We start from the raw sequence: 21,153 nt of genomic DNA, 5'->3' as shown, positions 1-21,153 counted from the left end.
TCCAGGATGAAGTTTTAACAACATTTTTCTTTTTCTCTTTCTTTTGTCATGTTGTGTTGATTTACTGCTCGCTGAGCTCCTGAAATTCTCTGCTGTAAAATTCAGTGGATGTCTTTGCAGGGATGTCACCATGCTCACAGCATCACAGGCTATCCCAGCTGATGTGTAGCCATCAGACCCTTCCCCTGATCTTTACTGATACCTAACACACTACAATTATGAAATAGTCTTTATTTTAGGAATGATTGAACTGCAGAGGTCTGACAAACCTTTGGAGGGGTTCTTAGTGTAACTAGAACCTTCTCCTTTTCCGATACCCTGGCATCGAGTGCACAGGGAGTTCTGCTGTGCCATGCCTGGCCTCCCTCTGTCTTCTTTTCTCTAAAGACACAAATCAGGAAGTAGATGTTAACAGCAATGGGTCAAAAATCCCAATCAGCACAAGTCCCCGAGTTGAGCCGCTTGAAACATGGCATGTTGGAAGGCGAGAATGCTGACGTTCGACATGCAGAGCCGGCTCTGCGCTTTTCTTTCCGCTTCACGGCTAAAGTGAACCCAGGGAACGAAGGGCAGGAGAGTGGGAGAGCGTTCCCGGGCTTCGGGTCGAAGTGAGCGCTCGCGGTCATGAGCTGAGGATGCCTCGCTGTGAGAGTGCAACAGTGGGAGACTGAGGAGAGCTGCTGCCATTAGCTAGTAACGCCCCTCCCCTCCCTTCCTGTCCGTAGTCACGACACCGTTACGCCGGGAAGGAGCCCCGAGCTCCTGAGATGATAGCCAGCAAAGGGAGGGGAAAGCGATGGGTGCTGACGGGAGCGAAGGGAACAGGAGAATTTGACTAAACATATCCTTTCTCCTTCAGGGCTCCCTTGCAGGCAGGTGGGAAGCCGCCGAAGAGCACAGCCTGGAGAAAGCACTGCTTCAGTGGGAAGAGGAGCAGCAAAGGTACCAGGAAGGAGTGGTACTTGGTACGCTGGATGCTCGTGGAAGTGAGGGGAAACCCGTCAGTGCTACCTGGTCACCCCAGGGGAAGCGGCTGGGCAAGCGGCTTTGAAAGGAGAAAGGTCCACAGTCTGTTTTCCGTGGGGCAGTCCTAGGAGTGTGTGCCGAACAGCTCTGTTTTGGGCGGGGGGCTATTCCGGGCGACCTCCAAAGGACCCTTTCCAGCCTAAGCAAATGAGCTTGCCCTCACAGAGAGCTCTCAGTTAATGCTAGAAAGCACTTCTACTGCCTCTCGGTTTGACAACAAAGTCTGTGTGGAGGGAGCTGGGAAATGACGGGGATGCTGCTTGTGGATAGCAGTTGTTCAGAGGCCTCATTGCTGTTTCTCCCTTTCCAAGGTTTTCCTGGCCAAAGTGAACACTGTCCTGCGCGAGCACCTCGATAAAGCGAATGAGGTTAATTCAGCCCTCAGAGAAGATGTTGGAGAACTGACGGCGGATTGGATGAGGGCCCGGCAGGAGCTGGAATTGAGGGAAAGTGAACGGCGCGCTGAACGTGAGGTAAGGAGCGGCTACGGGAGCGTCACGGGCGATGCCAGGGTGGAATGCGAGTGCATTTTATTTGTGGCCTAGAGGACTTGCTGTGGGAAGGTTGTGGCTTTGTTGAGGCTGTGTTGGTGTTGACGAGCAGAAGCCAGGGGTGTGAGATGGAGGAGTGTCAGCAAATTGTGGTGATGGAAGATGCCCACCTGCTGTGAGCGTACTGCTCGGTCTTGGAGGCAAATGCTTGCTGTTGCTGGGCACTGCAGGGCAGTCACAGAGGACCGCTCGTCTTTTTAATAGTCCTGAGGTGTCTGTCTAGAGCAGTGGAGACCAGAGAGGACTGTGTGCTTTGAGGTTCAGAGGAGCCAGCAGAAGAACAAGGCAGGCCTCCCTTACCTCCCGTAACAGCCTGTTGGCAGGAAATCTGACGCGGGTCTCGGAGGGGCTTGTTTTTGTCTTCCTCCACCACGACCGCTGGACACCTCGGCAAGGCGAGAGGAGGAATCGTGATCAGTTTGCTTTGCTGCCGTCCACTCCTGCAGGAGGAGCGTGGACGTTCCCTTCTTGGCAGTCAGGTGGCAGGTCTGCTGAGGATGCTTCTGTGGTGGCTCCTGAGCCCTTGATGCCCCTGTTGCAGTGGTTGCTAAAGGAGACCTGGGGATGGTGGCTGTAGTCTCTCCTGTGTAGAGAGACTTGTGCAGTGGCAGCGAAGGCTGACTTGGCATTTCTTTTTGTCTTTGCACGTTCAGCTTTATGACAGCTACTTAAGGGGTGAAGATGACCGTCTCCTCGGCCTGTGGCGCCAGGCGGTAACCTTCCGCCGTCATTTCCTGGCAACGAAGACTGCCACTGACCGGTGAGTAGAAGCTAAGGCTAGAGCTCTTGCAGAAGAGCTGTAGCTTCCCTTCACACCTGCTTTTGGAGCCGCGATGTTAACGTTAGTTGCGGCTACAGCCCAGATTTCTCCTAAAGCATTAAGCGTGCTTTAGGCTATTTTCAGAACCGTTTTTGTTCGATGCTGGTTTTCAGCTAAAGCTGAGGGGCTCGGGCTAGAAGCAATGCAGGGGCCCTAAACAGGTGACTTGACTATGGTGATGTTTGGTGATTCACAGAGACACGGGCGAGTGTGGACACATTGGAAGAGACTCACCAGCGCTATGCATGCCGCACGTAGAGCAGTCCCTTCTATAGAATGATGAAAATCTGCCTTAAATCTCACTGAGTTTCTTTTCCCACTGCTCCCGATGGAGAGATCATTCATGGATATATTTTTTTTTTTTCTTCTCAATTCCAGCTTACATTTATTCTGGTCGCTTTGTATGTGCTTAGTCCTGTACCAGCATTGCTGAGAGAAAGAATATCTTCTCTACCCTGTTTCTGCATTTATCCAATTAATTTTGCTTAGTCCAATACCTCTTTTTGTGATTGTTTTCTTGTATTTGGGCTCTCTGAAGTTCCTTTCTCACAGTTGCCTTCTACACAAACAAATGTAGCGTAGCCGTAATAGTACCTTCTTCTGGTGTCAGCATGCAGTTTATTTCCAACTCTGGGTTATTGTCAGCCATTTACCTTCTTTGGCGATAAGCCATCCTTAGTGTGTGGAGTGTGCCTGACTTACTATTCAATTCTTGTGATATTTGTGCTTTTTTTGCTACAACATTTTAAGCTTATTCTTACAGCACCTTGCTGGAATGTTTATTCTGTAGATATTGTTGTGAGCCTCTTAGCAGTCCAAGGGTTGATAATAATAGCCCGCTTAAGGCTGATCCCCTAGGTAGGTATAGAAGCTGGGGACCTTGGTAAAATGCCTTACATCTGTTGATGATAACTAGAGGATATTAATAAGAGAGAGCAGGAGCAACAGTTAATAAGAGTAATGAGAGGCTCATGAAGACTTCTGGCTGTGCCCTCCATTTCTTCCTCTCTCTGAGGAGAAAACAGGCTCATTTCTCAACCGTCCCTAGACTTGTTGCTCACCTGTCAAGATGTGTCCTGGTCCCAAAGTGTCAGATGAATGATTCGTCCGCAACGAAGATGTCATCTTTCCTGCCAGCTTTTACTGTTGCACAATTACGTGCTTCAGAGGTGAGTCGGCTGCTAAAGATGGTGGCGTGAACATGAGCTCTTTCTTTATTCTTCTTCAGAGATTTGTCTGAGCTGAAGGCAGAGCAAATGAGGGTTTCTGGATCTATACTTGTAAACTGCTCCCATCTAAAATCCGTCGTACAGCTCCGGCAGCCCATCACGCTGGGTAGAGCTGTCCTCAAGGATCGGGCAGAGCAGCAAGCGGGACAGGAGATAAACCAGGAGACTCAGGAAGTGATGAGCTTACAAGTCAAGAGGGACCTGGAGAAGAAGGAGCTTCAAGACAGGTGAAGGTGTTTTAAATGTGGCTGTTGCCAGCGTGATCTTTTGTGGCTGCTGCTTGGATTCCTAGCTGGGCTGTGCTCACGTTTAAAACACAGCCATTGTGCACAGCCTTGTTTCTGTCCCTCGTCAAAGTACTGCCTTCCGCAGAAAGGACAGAAAAAACGGTCTGAGTGACAGCAGCTCTTCTGAGTAAGCCCGGACTGGAAAAGAGATTGCGTCTTTCAGTGCTTTTGCTGTTAAGTGGTTCTTGGTGAGCGGTTGAGACCAGTATAAAGAGAGCTCTGTCTCTCGTACAGCCCTTTTGCTAGCCAGGGCTGTGCTAAAGGGAGTTGGGAGGCATTTGCCCAGGGCCATCATAAGCAGTGTAGCACCTGTGTACTGACAAGTCCTTGCAAGGCTGAGTGCAGAAGGCCTCTTTGGGGCAAGAAGTGCTGTTTTGCAACATTGAGCATATGAACCTGTAGAGATGAATGCTGCCCTTGCTGTATTTTCTGGGTTGAACTTTCTCTGCTATGCTTCTGGGAGCTGCTGAGCTCTTTAACAGGCGATGGTGTGCAATGCTTCTGGAATGGCACGTGGACCTTCTGTTCTCAGGGTGATGGAGCTCTCGGCCTTGCTTGTACAGTCTCAGAAACAGAATGAGGAGAAGGAGACGACCATGAGGACACTTCATGACACCGTGGAGATTCTAGTATGTTTTCCCTTTATCTGGGAGGTGGCGCAGCGTTTGCTCTCCAGGCTCAGCACAAAGAGGTGTAGCTTCCTCAAGAGAAAGAATGGCAAAGGTGCTAACTGTCTGGGAACGTCAGGCACATGGCCCAATATTCCTCGTGCGTTGGGCCCATGTGGAGTCAGTCCAGGTGCAGGCAGTGGCAGGGGGGCTGGAGACAGTTCAGGTGTCTTCCTCAGGGGGGTTGCAGCAGTGCTATTGTGCCTGTGGCTTTCAGTCTCTAGGGATGAGAGTTCCTTGGAATGGATAGCTTGACAGCAGTCTGTAGAAACTAGCTGTTGGTCTTTCTCCTCTTAGTTTTTGCAAAGAAGAAATTGAATAGACGTGGGAGGGAATATACTGGAGTCACTAGGGCTGAGGCTTATCGGCATGGCAGTGCTACTGAGGATGGGAATGCTACAGAGGGGAGCAGCTCTCCCCTGCCCACCCTTGCCTTATTCTGTTCCCAGGAAGGAAGTCGATTAGAGAAAGAATATGAAGCTTCATTGACTAGAAGTGTCAAAGAAGAGAATCTTTCCCTCCAGAAGCTGATAAAAGATATAATGGAGGTGAGTACAGAGTTCAGAGAATCATAGAACCATGGAATAGTCTGGGTTGGAAGGGGCCTTTAAAGATCACCTAGTCCAACCCCCCGGCAGTGAGCAGGGGCATCTTTAACTGGATCAGGTTGCTCAGGAGTTGGGACCACAATCGCGGAGCACTTGTGGCCACAGGGACAAAACTGCTTTGTTGACTGAAGAAATGAGAGAATTGAGTTTTGAATGACTCTAGGGTGAAGTGGGGGGAAAAGGAGAAATAGATAAAGGAAGCCCAATAGAATGAGCAAAGAGTAACGGCTTGATGCGGGCTTTCAGGTGGTGTTAGATGACAGTGACAGTATGGTCAGCATTACCTGCCCTGAGAGTTCCCAGCACGCAGAGCCTAGCAACATCCTCTCTTGTCTGAGCTCCCTTGATGCAGAGCGTGCCTTTGTATTGGTTCAGGAAGCACTGGCAAGGAGGCGAGGAGCAACACAGGTGAGAATTTCTGCTTGTCTTCCCTGCTGGCTCAGCTGCTAATGCCATGCTTAGCTTGACAGCTTTCCATTTACTTTGCCAGTTGAGCCAGTTCCTTTCTAGCCTGCCCACTCTTGCTATTGAGTATTGCTACCTTGAGTATTACCTTGGCAGTCTCGCCAGCTCTGTGTTCTACTTCTTTTCTCTCCTTGATCTCCACCCCCTCGTGACAGCTTTTGCCTTCAGGCGAGCTGTCTCTCTGCTTGCTGCTTCCACTCCAGCTACCTGGAGCCATCTTCTCTGCTCCTTATGGCTTTTTTGTGCTCTTTCCCTGCCCATTCCTTGCAGGCCCTAAGAGAAGAGCTTTCTGCCAGGCAGGACTCTCAATTTCCTGCAGCAGCAGCACAGACAGCAGGAAGAGAAGTGCAGGAAGCTGCAGCAAAGGCTTGAGCAACTGGAGGAGGAATGCAAGGCGTCCAGCAGCCACCGGCAGCACCTCCAGGCTCTGGTAGAAGCCCTCCAAAGGTGAGTGTTTCCTCCTCCTCCTGCGCTCTAGAGGCAATCTGCTTCCAGTGCTGGGAGTCCGGAGGATTTATGGGCAAAGAACTTGCCTGCCCTGCCACGCTTGGCACTTTGTCATCCTCCTGTCACTGCTTTTCATGCTCTACTGTGCATCGTAAGGCTGTCTTGGAGATTCCGAGCGTTGTTGGACTACAAGAGGCCTCCCTCTCGACATGCTGCTTCTCTGAATTGTGTTCTTTGGGTGCCCTTCCTAGCCACTGCTGCTCACTGAATGAAGGCAAAAGCCTGCCTTCCTTTCTCCTTCCCTCCTCGGTTACCTGGCAAGGGGAAGAGCAAGTTCTTCCTTACCGTGCTCCCCACAACTCCATCCTGGCGTGATGAAAATGGGACCTGTGACTCTTCAGGCCTCTGTGTTCTTCTAACTGAGCCTTGTCTCTGCAGTGACTGTGCAAACCTTGAGCAAACCAGGGAAGAGCTACAGCAACAGCTTGAAGTAACGGAGCAAGAAGCCTCGCGTCTGCGTCAAAGTAACTCTGAACTGCAGTTGAAGGGAGATTCAGCCCAGAGGGAAAAGGTGGAGCAGCAACAGGCGATGGAGAGAGCACGTTGTGACCAGGAGCTCCTGTGAGCGTTAAAGCTTTCTCTGGGCAGGGGTGGGCATTGCTGGACTTGAGGAGGCCCACCGTAAAAGAATGAATTTTGCGTGCTCCTCGTTTGTAGCACAGAAGGGTGATGGGACTGCGTGGGCAGGTCTGGCTACCTACTGACACACAGCATAGCTGCCTCCTTGTACTTTCTTTATGACCCTTCAAAAAAAGTCATTCCAAACCTGGCCAGAGTAGTTGCTGACAGGCATAAGCTGAAACAAGAGAGGCTCAGACTGGATTCAAGGAGAACAAAAAATTTGAACCATGAAGGCGATCATGCAGCAGAACAGGTTGCTCAGGGAGGCCATCCAGATGCCATCCCTTGAAATTTGGGAGACCCGAGTGGAGAGAGCCTCGAGCAACCTGGGCTGATCCCATAGCTGACCCCAGGTGCTTTGAGTTGAAGATTGGGCTAGAGGCCTCCTGGGGTCCCTGCCAGCCTGAACCATCCTGTGATCCTATGATTATTGGACTGGAAATTCATACACATCTCCTCCCCAAACAGATTGCAGGCTCTTCCTTCATCTCACTGCTGAAGGCAAGAGCAATTGTGGGAATATGAATCTGGACTTAGAAAGTCTGTCTTGCCCAAAGACGAACTTTGGAAAGTCTCGTATCCAATGTGTGGAAAAGGAGAGAGAGAACTAACAGGCAGGAAGCGGTTGAGAGTACCTGAACCTTTTGGAAACGTTCTGTGATTTCTGGAAGCTTGTTTTACTTTCTCAGTGACAAGTGTTTCACCTACATCAATGACAAAGAGTGAGGCAGCTCTAGTCAGGGAATTCCAGTATTTGTTAGGTGCAAATAGGAAGCTGTTGGAAGTCATTCAAACTGCCATATCTGGGACACAGGATGTGCTCTTGGTTTTGGAAATGAGCATATTTTTACATTAACCACTTGTTTGCCTTTCCCCTTCTCCTAGACTGAAGGACTTAGCTGCACTTGAAGGCAAACATTCATTATTACAGAGTGAGCTGGCAGTCGCGAGAGAGGCACTGGAGGAATCGCACCTTCAGAGGGATCTGCTGAAGCAAGAGAAACACGAGCTTACGGTGGCACTGGAGAAGGTATGGTCACCATCTTGCTAGGCAGCACTTGTGGGAGAGGGAGTTGTGATAACAAGACCACCGCAGATGCTGCTTCTGGCAGTAGAGAACAGGGACAACGTTGTTCTCCATCTTGGAAAACGGTGATCAGAGCACCCAGGCTCTTTGGGGTAGTTAGTCCCCACGTGCTTATTGGGAGCGCTGAACTGGGAGTATGTCAGAAACGCACGGGGGTGTGGGCTTGCTGCTTGAAGTCGGGGATTTTCCTGCTTTTATTGTCATGTTGTTCTTTTGTCTCTTCAGGCTGAGCAGTTGGTAGCAGAGTTGACCGGGGCTCACAGTGAGCCGAGTGCTGAAAATGCTGATCTGCATGTTGCAACAGCAACCATGAGCAGCATCAATGAAGCTCTCGCACTGGATAAAGTGCAGCTGAACAAACTTGTGCTGCAGGTGAGCAGCGCTGCCAAAGAGCTTGTGAGGTGTTTGTCTCCAGCTGCTGCTGCTTCTGAGACTTCTTGCCTTCCGACCGTACGGCTGACTGAATATGGACATGTTGTTCCTCTTCCTGTGCATGCCAAAGCTTCTTCATAGTAAACTCTGTATTTTATTTATACATAAAACTGTATTTTGTTTCCTCTCTGCTTCTGTGATTGTAGCTGGAGCAAGAGAATGAAGTTCTGTCAGGTAGAGTGGCTGACATGGCGAGAGCAAAGATGTCTGACCAGGAGAAGCTGAGCCTGTGTAAAAGAGCAAATGATGAGCTCTGCGCAGAGAAAGCCCACCTGGAGCAGCTGCTGCAGGAAGCAGAGGAGCAACAGGAGAGGCTGCAGGCAGAGCTGAGGTGGCTGGCAGAGGAGAAGGAAGAAATCCAAGAGAAACTCAGTCAGGTGAGACCAAAAACCTGGTGCTTCTGGGTGGGCATTGGGCTGCTTGGCTCAGTGAAGCTGCATCTGTTGGATTCTACAGTGGTTTTGTCCAGGAGAGACATGGCAGTGCTGGAGGTCATGCTTTTACTGTCATGTTTACTTCTTCTTGGAAACGTCTTGATGGCTTGCAGAGCTTTTGATAAGCTGCAAAGAGACGATTGCATTGTCCATGAATCTGAGTGGGGCTACTACTCTCACATGTGGCCAAAGCAGCAAACTGTGTAGCTCTGAGTCCTTTTTCTGAGGTGAAAAGCAGGGCTGCATGTTCCTATTTATGTTTTTCATTGAGAAGTCTGCAACTTTCAAAACTCCATTTGTCTGAGCCTAGAGAGCGGGACAAAGCTGCAAGTCAGTGCCTGCTGTCATGTATTGCTAAGAGCGGCAGTGACATCCTGAAATTGTTGAAATGGTATTGTAAGACATACATGCAACTTTGTGGCTGGAAAGCTGCCTAGGGGAAAAGGACCTGGGGGTGCTGGTCGACAGCCAGCTGCGTATCGTCTGGCAGCGTGCCCAGGTGGCCAAGAAGGCCAACAGCATCCTGGCTTGTGTCAGAAACAGGTCCTGCCCAGCAGGACTAGGGCAGGCAGTGATCGTGCCCCTGTGCTTGGCAGTGGTGAGGCCCCACCTCAACTACTGTGTTCAGTTTTATGCCCCTTGCTCCAAGAAAGACACTGAGGTGCTGGAGCGTGTCCAGAGAAGGGCAACAAAGCTGGTGAGGGGTCTGGAGCACAAGTCTGATGAGGAGCAGCTGAGGGAACTGGGGATGTTTAGCCTGGAGAAGAGGAGGCTGAGGGGAGACCTTATCACTCTCTACAAGTACCTGAACGGGGGTTGTAGCGAGGTGGGTGTCAGTCTTGGCCATTATTAGGTGTGCGGTGGGACTCGATGATCTTAAAGGTCTTTCCCAACCGAAATGATTCTGTGATTCTATGGATTGTTAGAGTCTCTTTAGGCGTTGAGGAAGAAGAGGAGAAAGAGGTGATCACACAAGACTCTTCAGTCAGGACTAACTGATTTTGGTAGCCTGGAAGAAGAGCTTGGGAGAATCATGTCCCTGGAGGAGACTAGGGAGTTTGTCATCACGGAAATGTCAGTGTCACAATGTATGATCTTGGGTATTATGGGATAGCTTTGAGAGAATTGTTTGTTTCTGACGGTCTGTTCTCTGTTAGATAGCCTTAGTTTTGGAGTATGTGGTATGTTTGGCAAATACCCAGCAGCGGTGTTAGACTGAAGAAAAAAGCCCAAAAATTGTGGTTAATCTTCAAGCTGGAATACCAGCAAGGTATATTAGACAACTTGTTTGTGTAAGACAAGTAAACAGTGTTCTTGACATGAGCTACTGTGCCAACAGAGTCTACCATCTCTTTGGCCACATCAGCCAGACTTTAGACACCAAAGTAGGTGACACTTTGAGTATTTTCTTTTTCTAGAAGGTGAAACCATGTGTATTTTCACTTTCTCCCATGAGCAAAGATGCTTTTGCTCAAACCTTCCTGAAAATTTCCAGCACTACAATAGATCCTGGTAGAATGTCAGTTTGCAAGGTGGCAGTTCTGGAAAATGCAGAATTTGTGCATGAAAACACGTAGTGTGGGATACGTACGTTTGTCGTGAAGGAGCTGTGTGGTCCCCGGCACGCCAGCAGGGCCTTACGCATCTCTTCCAAGTTAACGGTGCCAGTGCCTTTTGGCAGCCCAGGGTATGAGCGCGGTATACAGCAGATGCTGTTAAGCTTTCAGCCCACGGTACAGGAGCTCTTTCTGCGGTAGCTGGTTCACCAGTGGCACTGGCTGGCTCTGCACAGAACTCCAGAGAAAGGGCTCTAACTGTATTTTGTCCCGCTTTCAGGTTTACCATCAGCAAGAGTTGGCAAGCAGTGGTCTGGAGCAGTTGCGCCAGGAGTCCTGTCGCCAAGGGCACGCGCTGGCCGAGGCATCCAAAGAGAAGGAATTGCTGGTGCATGAGAAGGCCGCCCTAGAGGTGCGACTGGCAGCCATGGAGCGGGACAACCAAGGCCTTTCAGAGCAGTTGGCGGAAACCAGGTAAAGGCAGGGAGGAGAGCCTAGGCAGGACGTTATTTAATGTCTGTAATTATAAAGGTAATCATTACACGAGGTTTTATTGCATCTTGCGTGCTTTTCAGATGTTTTCACCTTCCATGCACAGAAAATGGAAGACTCTCGAGCCAAAAGAAAAAAGAGTCTACCATGACTTGAGTGTTATTTTCTGACAGCTAAAGCTCCCCTGAGCCTTGGGCTCATGTTTCTGCCCCCTTGCACTTCACACAGGTGTGAAGTCCAAAGCAAGCCAACTTGGCTCTGCGTTGAGTAGCAATTAAACCATGCAGACATTTACTGAAACCTGAAGTTTCTCTCTAGTTTTGGTTTCTTGTTCTGTGCCTTTGAACATAGATCTTCCCTTAATAAGTAGCTTGGCATGGGATCTTCAGAATTCAAGGCTGTTGCGTACGGACATTGTGAGGAGGACACTGCCATTTAGGGTGAAGCTAGAGGCTGAAAATCTTGAGGGCCTTCTGTTTCTAAGCTAACTCCTGTCAAGTATGGTGCAGGACCTAGAGCTGGTTACAGCAGCAGCAGAGAAACCTCTTTTGAATTCTCACCAGTCTTTGGGGATTGTTGCCCATCACTGATGCCTGGGTCCTGGGCTCCTTACCACCTGCTGTTCAGAGACAGACATTGCGGAGAAGTTATACAGGGAAGGAACAAGCTTCTGTGCTTCTGCTGTATCGGGTTTCTGAGATCACATGTGACAAGTTCTGCTTTTCCCTTCCACAAAGAAAAAGAGAAAAAGACTTGAGATGTTTGTCCTCCTCTTAGGTGTTTTTTAGAAGACTCCTGAACTTGCAGATCTGTACATTTGGTATTTGAGATTGATTGTCGTACTTCTTGACTTCTACACTTTACCACTCCAGAGTATGTTGTTAGCAAGGCTGATAAACGCCATTTTGACTCAGTGTGTTTCTTGAGAGCTGCTGCTTCTTTGGAGCTCCAGCTTCTCTTATTTGATCCAACTGAATTATGTTTGGTCAATTATTGGGCTGTTATTAAATTATTAAATGTTCAGCTCCTTTTTTTTTTTTTTTCCGCCAAAGAGATAAATGCTATTTTTAAAAAGAGATCAGTTAGTTATGAAGAACCTTTGGCAATAGATAATGAAAAATCAGCAACTGTTCTTGCCAGATGCTGTTCTCAAGAGCCTTTTGTTGTCACAGTTTTGGAGTCCCATCTTTTCTGTTTTAGAGCCTGAGTTCTATTTATCCATGAAATGGGGCACATTTACTCTGGACTGCCCGAGATCGGCGTAATCAGAAATCTGTGCTTGTTCTCCTTCTTGGAGATCGATCCTCCGTTGTCCATCAAAGCAGTGAAATCCTCCCGTTGAGGGTTTTACTGTTGTACCACTCGGGTGCCCCGTTGCCCTGAAGGACGTTACCCTGATGGCATCCCTGTACTAGTGAGGCGGTGCTGTGTATTGGAGGACGCTGGCACGCAGGGCGCTGTGTGAGGTCAGGGAGGTAACTGCAGCTCCTGGTTCCAGAATCCTGTGTATCTATGCACCAGCTGGTTGAAGTCTCTGGAGTAACAGTTTGCCTCTGCAGTACCACAGCTTCCTGTCTAAGGAGTGACAAGTCATTTGGGCTACTGCCTACTTACTTAGCAACGTGGAAATAAAGGTAGCAAGTTTTTCTCTTGACCTTCCCAGCGTTTAAACGGAAGGATACCTGTCTCTCCTTTCAGATCGTTCTTGTTCAGATAAAATCTAGTTCTGATTTCTTACAAATGCTGCTACCAGCATGAGATTTTACTATATCACCTGATGTATTTCTTTGGCCCCTTTTAAATATAGGGAGTCTGGAAAACTACCTACCTATACCTATGCTATGAACAGCACTAAAAAGTCACGAGTCAGGGTAATACTCTTCTGTTTTCTGTGCTGCTGCAGAGCAACCTGGAAGTGCTGATGAGATTAAGGGCTGCGAGCAGAGGCTGGGCTTTTGCTTGCCGGCACAGACGTTGTGGGCACAGCTACCCGCGTGTCCTAGATCGGACAACAGCAATTTAAGATTTGTCTACTGAGATCAAACTCGGCTGGGCTTTTTTGCGTTACGCTAGGTCGTAAGGAAAGCCCGGGCATTCCCTCGGAGGGGCCTGCATTGCTCTTGCAACGGTAGAAATGTGATGTCTGTATACACGTTTCCATGCAAGCCATTTTCCATCCTCAGGTGTAGGGACCTTGAACGACTTCCTACTGGCATAAGTCTGCGTGGATGTCAGGAGCAAGAAGCTCCTTTCTCTCCGTATTCACAACTTGCAGGTCTGTGAAGGAGACCCTGGTATCCAGCCTGTTTGAGGCTCAGCAGCACTTATTTCAGCTGGAGATCAGCAGGAGTCAGCTTGAAATCCAACTTCACGCAGTCAAGCAAGCCAAGGAGGTGATACAAGGTGAGAGCCTCATGTGCCTTGTTTCTGGTGGTGCCCTGCCCTAGGGAAGGTGGTATAAAAATGGCTCTGTGTCCGCAGTGCTTCTGAGGAGTGAAGGAGCTGGAGGCAGATCCCTCCTAGACCGAAATTCAAATGGCGTAAGGTCAGTAAAGTCAGAAGCGCTGCTTGTGTAGACTCTGAATCTTGCTGTTTGCCGTGTTTGCAGGGGAAGTGCAGTGCCTTCGATATGAGCTGGAAGCAGAGCGATCTCTCATGAAGCAGGAACGGGAAAACATGGCGCAGCAGCTCTTGCGGACAGAACAGCAGTGTGACAGTACCCTCCAGCTTCGGGAGGCTGATCATGAAGCGGAAATAAACAAGCTCCTGCAAGACCTGGTAGGAAACAATATGCTTCTGAATTCTTGACGCAAGCCTTGTGGGCTGGCTTCAGGAGAAGAACAGCCTGAGCATGTGAAAGGGCAGCAATCATCTGTCACAGGCCACACGTTGCTAGGCCAGGCAGCAGAGCCAATGGCTCACACTTGAAGGCCCGTGAAGACCCACGGGGCTATGGTGGGAGAGTATATGCAGCCACAGGTTCTGTGTGGGCGTAAGACGAGTTCAACAGAAGATTGGGTGGTCTCCACCCAAAGCGTGGCAGCTTACGGAACAGGCCCCTGGTTCCTGGTACTTCAGTTCGTGGCCTGTGTTGTGACTAGGGCATCAGGGTACTGGTCTCTTTCTCACCCTGCAGTCCACCTGCACCTTGTCATTGATGAAAAGGCAGGTGAGCTTTGAAAATAGAGACTCTGAGAATAGAGAGAAATCATGAGAAGAGAGGTGCTAGGAAACAGGCAGCCATCAAAGAGGGGAAGGAGACATCCCCTTTTCTTTGTGGTTGGACTCAATGGTCTTAAAGGTGTTTTCCAACCTAAATGATTCTATGGTTCTTCTCTGTGCTGAGCCTCCCTTTAAGTTCCTTGATGGGACATGATTTATGGATGGCAGAGAGCCACTGCTGTGCACTGTTGAGGTGGGGGTTTGTGGGAGGGATGAAGCTTTGCTTTTTTTTTGCGGAGCTTGTCTGGGAGTTCATCTTGAAGCCTTTTCCTCCACTCCTCAGGCAAGCAGAAGCAGAGCGGGGCAGAAAAGCAGAAAGAAGTGGCTGAGTGAATGTGATTCTGAGACAGGAAGAGGAGAGAGGTGACCCTGATGGCACGTCCCAGTAACTTGCTCTCCATTTGTGTTTACAGAACATCACAGAAAAGCTGCAAGCAGAGCTGGACAAAACTCGGAGAGAGATCAAGGCAGTGGAGAAGAGGCACAATGAGGAAATCCAAACCACCAAAGAGGAAATTAATACTGTTCTGCAGGAGAGGGATGCTCTACGAAACCAGGTGACTGGAACAGCAATAGATGACTCCAGTCATCAAACAGGTGGTCTCTCCCCTTCTTGCCTTTCCATTGCAGAGCAGCAGGCTGATGGGGTAGTCCCTCCGACTGCCACCTTACTGTGGTCTCCATCTCAGCTGGTCTGAAGGAGACTTACTGGTCAGCTGAATTGCAGCTGCTGCCCTGGACAGATGGGTTAGTCCCTCTGCCTGTTTGCCAGCGATCATCAGAATGGATTTCTGCTGGCCAGTTACTGCTAGCCATGTTTCGTGAGGTGGTTTTTCAGATGAACGTGGTGACCCACGTGGATTTTTCAACAAGTCGGCTGTATCCACTGTGAATCTAGTACTGTCGTGACAGGGTGAAATTTAAAGTTGTTCTGTCCCTTTCCTCACAGTGTGTGATATGTCTGGCAGTGACAAGCTGTAGTCTTTGACTGCTTTGTTCTGTTTTGCTTGAGGTGGAAGAGTTGACGTCTCAGTTAGCAGCCTCCAAAGAGTCCCAGCAAGTGATTGGCCGCAAAGCTCAGCAAGATCTGAGTGAGGCACAGGAACTGTCAAGGCAGAAGGTGCTGGAGGTTGTGCACTTCCAGAAGATCCTGGAGGAGAAGAGGAGTCAATGGGAGGAGGCAGAACATCAGAATGAGGAGCTGCAAGCGTGTCTGCAGTCCTTGCAGGAGGAAAGGAGTCGATGGGAAGAAGCGGAGCACTGCAACAGAGAATTTCAGGCTTTGCTGAAGGTCCTTGAGAGTGAAAAAGCCAGGTAAACAAAAGCCAGTGAGAGTCTCCCTTCTGTTTGATGGCTTGATGCCATTTCCAGATCTTTGCATATACAAGCGGCTCTGGCAGCATTTCCTAAAAAGCAGACTTCTGAACTACCCATGCAGAGATGTTTCATTCTCTTGATGCTGTGTTTCATTTTCTTCTAATCCTTCAGTTACTGTTTTTCTGAAGACGGTGGCTTTTGGAGTAGTCCTTTCCTTCAAAGGCGGTGTTCTTTTGTTAGGTCGGCACATTAATACTGATAAACGAGACTTTCAGGGGGTTCAAACCTGAAATGCACCGAAGGAGGCAGGTGGAGCTGCAGTACAGTGAGCTGGATTGATCCATCAGCTCCTCCTCGGGTCCAGTAAACTTGAAGCATTTGGGATCTGTATCGGTCTTCCAGCCCGATACCTCTGGTTGGGAGAAGCCATCTTAAAACCATGGTTTTGAACTAAGCCAGATTCCCCTCTGAGACACCCAAGAAAGAAGAATGTTTCTGATTGCCATCTGTTTCCTCGCTCCTCAGAAAATCCCCACAGGTGTCTGGAGAGGCTCGAGCAGGGTCCCTGCCAGCCTCAGCAGCTGCAGATAGGACTGACTGTCCAAGGAGTGCACGAAAGAAGAGAAAGGGTAGGCAGGCTACTTCCCCTGGTAAAGTCCTGCCAGTCTTCAGCACATGTCTTCCCTGAAGAAGAGAAATAAAAGGCAGTGCAGTCTTGCTTCCCCTGCGAGGGATCCTGCGACTTCTATACGGATCTGAGCATTTCCTCCAAGCCTCCATTACCACGGCTGGTGTCATTTCTCTAGCTGAAAGTGATATGGGTGCTGGCAAAACTCCCCAAAGATCACCTTGCTGTCAGTTGCTGCTCTTCCTATCAGGACATACAAGCTAGGGGGAGAAAATGTCTCTGCATTATTGACAAAACGTCTCCCTTGGCATCTCATTAGTCAGAAGAAAAACTTTCCTCTTCCCTGATGTCTTCATTTCAGGACTTGGTTGTGTTTCTATTCACATTCCCATCTCCAGAAAGATCGGGTATGTAGGCAGTAATTCCCCTTTCTTCTGTGGAAGCAAGCGTAGTGGGCACATGCTTGGGTGTGGCTGCCAACCTGCCTTAGGACTGAAGCAGCAGCCCGGATGTTTAGACAAACCTCAGCAGACAAAGCACTTTTCCCCTTGGTGGTGGAAGTCCTAAGAGTTTATTAAACGTTATGCCACGTAGCAATGAGTTGCATGCTTTGTCTGGCAGGCTGACCTTGTCTCTGGAAGAGAAGGAACTGAGCCTCAGAACTCTGGAAGAAAACAACCTTGCCCAGCAAAACGAGGTGTCTCAGCTTCTTTCTGCTGTTCACCAGGCCCAGAAGCTGCATTCAGACCACAGAAGGGAAATACAAGAGCTCAACAACCAGGTGAGCTAGGCACTAGCATCTTCTTCTCCAGGGACATAGAATCCCACCTTCAGCTTGTAGGCCCCAGCTTGTTTCCCCTCCCAACAACGTACACACCTGCTGTACTCTGCCCAGGGACTTTGCACATGGAGGTCAAGGCTGGATCTGCGATGTTCTGCCTGTGCTTTCCCCTATTCTCTCATGGTTCACGGCATTAAATCTCTGAGGAGAAACGGAAGGCTCCTTTGGAGCTTCTCAGTACCTCTGTTACAAACGTCGTCCCCAGATGGCGTTTCTGCCTTCGACGGGCACTGAGCAGTCTGGTGAAACAGAAGTGGTTATGGCAGTCTGTGGAAGTCACTTCCATCTCAGCCGGTTCCTCGGGCATTTTGGAGATGCCCCATGAAGGATGCTGATTGTCTCCCTTTCACTTCTACTCCTGAGCATCCCTGGCAGCCCCTCTCTCCATGTGGGGATGCTTGATCTGCCACCTCACCTGCCAGCCACCCGCTCTCACACTCACCCCGCCCACAGAGCTTCATTTCTGAGGTTGGAAAGCACGAAAGCCTGACAGTTTGATCGTTCCTTTGGGGATGGGGAAACCGCCTTCGGGCCCCTCAGCCTCCGGATACCTGTTTCTAGCTTATTTTGCTCAGTTTGAATCCTTGGCTTTGTGCCTTCTGTTCCCAGTGGTTGATTTGCTTGAGGTGATTTCTCCTTCATTGCTTCCTCTAGTTCCCGCTCCGCTGCCTCAGGAGCAGCGGTGTCCCTGAGGCTCTGTGCGTCTGTGTTCTAGATACAGTCACTGCAGGCGGTAGTGCTGGAGAAGGAGGCTGACCTGGCAGCTCAAGAGAAGCAGCTGCTGCAGGATCTGGAGGAGTCCCGAGCCGGCGAACGTTGCCTGAGGGAGACTCTGCGCACGCTGGAGGCTGAGACGTCTGAACTGCGCTTGAGGCTTCGTAGCACAGAGAACAGAGCAGAGGCATTGGCCGCGGAGCGTCAGCAGGCTGACAGCGCCCGCTGTGAAGCGCGATCCCAGCTGGAGCAACTGCACTTGGTTCTCCACCACACGATCTGTGACAGCAGAGACTTGGTCGCTTGGAGCTCAGGCAAGTGTGGCAGACTGGCTGAGCAAGTCCATAGAGCACGTACAGGAGAGCAGATGGAGGGAGGGGTGGTTCGCTGTAATCCCGATGTGGTAGCCTCATCCTTTCCGCTTCGGCTGCCTCAAGCCTCGGGAAGTCTTGAAAGCCTGTCATCGCTGCAGAGAGGCAAGTCCATGTTTGTACATGGAGAAATGACCAGCATGAAAACGAAAGAGGGCCCAAGTCATGCCAAGTCAGAGGGCACGTGCCTTCTTCCTTGGGGCAGCGCTGTCTTTAGCGGTCGTCCAAATAACGCTAGCCTGTGACACACGTCTTGCTGTAATGTGAGCTCTCGGACGACGTCAAAGGCACCGCCACCTTCTCCTGTGTAGAAAGGTGGCCTTGTTGGTTGGAGGCCCTTCAGTTAAAGCTTGAAACAGAATGGCTTCTTTCTTCAGAACAGGGACATGTGTGGGGCCAAACTGTTTCTCAGGCCAGGGACCCCCCTGCAGAGCTGACAGTGGACAGAGTGGCAGCAGCCCTACAAGACCTGCGTCAGCACCTGAAGCAGACTCAGCAAGATCTGGTAACGTATGTCTGGTGCAGCCAGAGATCCCGTCCCTCGGCTGGGGCTTTACTTGCCGCATCTCGGGGGAGGCGGTCGGTGCAGAAGAGGCGAGGGCTGTGCTGCTGGGCCGGGCGTTGTGGCGGGGCCAGGACCAGCCGGCTCGGAGCCGAGCTAGCGCAGGGTGCTGGGGCGGGCACGGGCAGGACGGTCACGTGAAGCATGGGGAGGCCGGAGGGAAGCCCTTCTCGTCTGCCCGCGACGCGTGGCTGAAGCAGAGCGCTGGCCCGGGCCCGCGTGAAGCCTCAGCGCGCAGGGGCGTGAGCGCTTGTCCAGGCAACAGCAAGCCACAACCTGCTGTCTCCTTTCAGGAAAGGCTTCGGGAAGAGCTGCCCAAATTAAAGGACGTCCCCAAGCCGCTGGTAGCGAGCAACACATCTTGCCTGGCAGAGTGGCTGCTGCGCCCTCGGAAGCCATCTTGCTCACCTCCACCCAAGAGCAGAAAGGACTCCCTGAAATCGGGGCGATGCAGAAGAGTGAAAGCAGCCTGCGATGAGGGCCAAACCTGCTCCCAAGCTGAGCTGGGACAGGAAGGTGCCAAGCTGCCCCGGGGGGTCAGTAGCGATGCAGCCAGCGGGTTCCGAGCTGCCTCTGCACAACAACCTGCAGCAGGAGCCCAGAAGCTTGGAGAGGTGGCTGAGACTGTGGTGGAGGAGGTGTTTGAGAGGGTGAAGGCTCCTTGGGATCAGTGTGCCTGGGTTTTAAGGAGGGCTGCCCTGGCGATCAGAGGAACAATGAGCGGCAGCGCCGGAAGAGCAGAGCCGTCGGAGACTTCTCCTCCAGGTTGCTGTCAGGAGGTTGCCCTGCTGGCCAAAGAGCTTGCAGCGAGCGTGTTGGAGAGCTTGGGCAACCGTTTGGCATCCAGCACACCCAAAGCGTCCGAGCCAGGGCCGGCAGCCAGGCGGAAGGAGCAGCCTGTTGCTGAAGGAGCCAGCCGAGTGGGCAAATGGGAGGAAGAGAAATTGGGGCAGGCGGAAATGGCAGCTTCCGACGGAGCATTTTCAGAGGCTTCCCTTGCCAGGCTCACCAGAGAAGTTGTTGACGGTGTTTGCTGCACCATGGAATCCTTTGTGGCTTCCTCGTTTAAACAACACTCTTGCTGCAGCGATTCCAAAATCCTGGAGCTTCCCAGGGGAAATGTCTCCAATAGGCAGCCGCAGCCACCCCAGACACCTTTCTCAAGGCAGGGTGGGGAAGAAGGACGAGGATTGCCCAGAGCGTCTGAACAGCGGAGCCTGGCAGCAAGCAAGGGAGCAAAGCTGCCTGTGTCGCAACCACTGGCAAACACAACCGCTGCCGATGACTTGCGACTGAGCCGCACGGCTGCCAGGGAGGGCATCCAAACTGCACGGACCCCCAAAGTTCATTTTGGAAGCCGTGTAGCAGAACCGCCAAGACCACGAGATGGAAAGGAGAGCTGTCCCGCTGAGAACGCCCTCCCCGCCACGGGCGCACGCGTTTCCAGACAGCCCGTCCCCCCAGCAGGTCCGAAGCCACCTGCCCAGACAGGAGCACGGCGCAGATCGGTGCGCGTCACGCACTTGTCCGAGGCGAGCCCCAGCAGCCCGTATGAGAAGCGAGGGCGTTAGTTGGGAGGCTTGTGGACGACGTCCTGAGGAGACGTGTGGCAAGAGAGGTGCAGAGCCCCTGGGCAGCTCCACCAGGCACCAAGGACAGGCTTTACACCCTTGTGCTCGCAATAAAGTGTTCACTCGCAAGTGCTTGCTTGTGCCTACCTTCGTTCAAGCCAGGCCATACTGGGCCTGGGCGTTTTCCCTGCTATAACCTGTCTCATCCTCTTCCCCCCGACAGCCTCTCTCACGCTAAGGCCCAATTTGACAGGGAATCTTAACCAGGGAGGCGAGAAGTAGCCAGCATTTTTGCCTCGTTTAGCAAGCTTTGCTGCCGGGCTGGTGGAGGGACGGGTCCCGTTCTCGGAAGCCTGCTTTTCACATTGTGTGAAGGGTAATGTTGGTCTTTGCCTCGAGAGCCTTTTTCCAGGGCCCTTTCTCCTCCGACCGAGCTCCCCAAGCGGCTCTGCACGAATACTTCTCGCCGCTCCGGGGACGGACAGCGGCGTCTCCACCTGGGGACGGCTCTGCCACACGGCGTTTGGGTCTCGTCTGTCCGGAGCCCGGGAACGGGTATATTGCGGAGGCCCAGAATCATGCACGTGAGCAGGTTCAGGCAGGTGGTGCCAGGGCTCACCCCAAGGGAGCGGCGGGAGCAGCCCCCTCTCTACTGGGAACTCGCTACGCTGTGGTGCCGCAGGCTGGGCCCTTGACCCTGCGAGGTGCAGCATCCCCTGGGGAAGGGAGGCCTTCGGCCCCCCGCGGAGACAAGTCAAACCCTTGGCAGGAAGCAGAGCCTGGCCTGCCCCGCTTGCCCCCAAAGCCCGTTGTCCGTGACGCGCTCAGCACTGGCGGCTGGAGCTGGACCCTGGGTGGCAGCCCATGTGCCCGGTGCCAGCTACTGGCGCGGGGGCGAGTGCCTGCATCTTCCCCAGAGTGTGCGGGGGGAGGTGGGGTGGCTGGTGGGAGATTTGTCGTCTGCCAGCAAACGTCAGGCTGGACCAGCTGGCACAGAGGAGGCCCTGGGTGCGGGCTGGTGCCATCTGGGACAGTATTTGCATCCGCAAATGGCACCTGGAACGGTGTCTGCAGCCACACTGGCATCTGCATCTCTATTTGTGTCTGCAATTGTACATGCATCTGCAAGGGCACCTGTGGTTGT

General features: G+C 51.5%; 1 protein-coding gene across 1 annotated transcript; it reads left to right on the top strand.

Annotated features, from left to right (window-relative positions):
• Window positions 1–417: 417 nt before the first annotated feature.
• LOC309410744 (uncharacterized protein) lies at window positions 418–18,579 on the top strand (the record flags this gene model as incomplete). Its single annotated transcript, XM_082007190.1, is given in 22 exon segments — window positions 418–549; window positions 860–958; window positions 1,338–1,499; window positions 2,231–2,337; window positions 3,626–3,853; window positions 4,446–4,542; window positions 5,031–5,129; window positions 5,436–5,597; window positions 5,925–5,959; window positions 5,961–6,101; window positions 6,540–6,722; window positions 7,668–7,812; window positions 8,095–8,241; window positions 8,448–8,678; window positions 10,572–10,765; window positions 13,059–13,186; window positions 13,392–13,561; window positions 14,407–14,562; window positions 15,018–15,319; window positions 16,572–16,731; window positions 17,507–17,824; window positions 18,256–18,579. Coding segments are annotated over 22 exon segments (3,720 nt in total).
• Between the last annotated feature and the right edge of the window lie 2,574 nt (window positions 18,580–21,153).

The sequence above is a fragment of the Phaethon aethereus genome (assembly GCF_964289735.1).
Source record: "Phaethon aethereus genome assembly, chromosome: 16".
NCBI classification, from domain to species: Eukaryota; Metazoa; Chordata; class Aves; order Phaethontiformes; family Phaethontidae; genus Phaethon; species Phaethon aethereus.
Note: the sequence above shows the minus strand (reverse complement) of the source record. Positions and strands in the feature narration are given on the sequence as shown.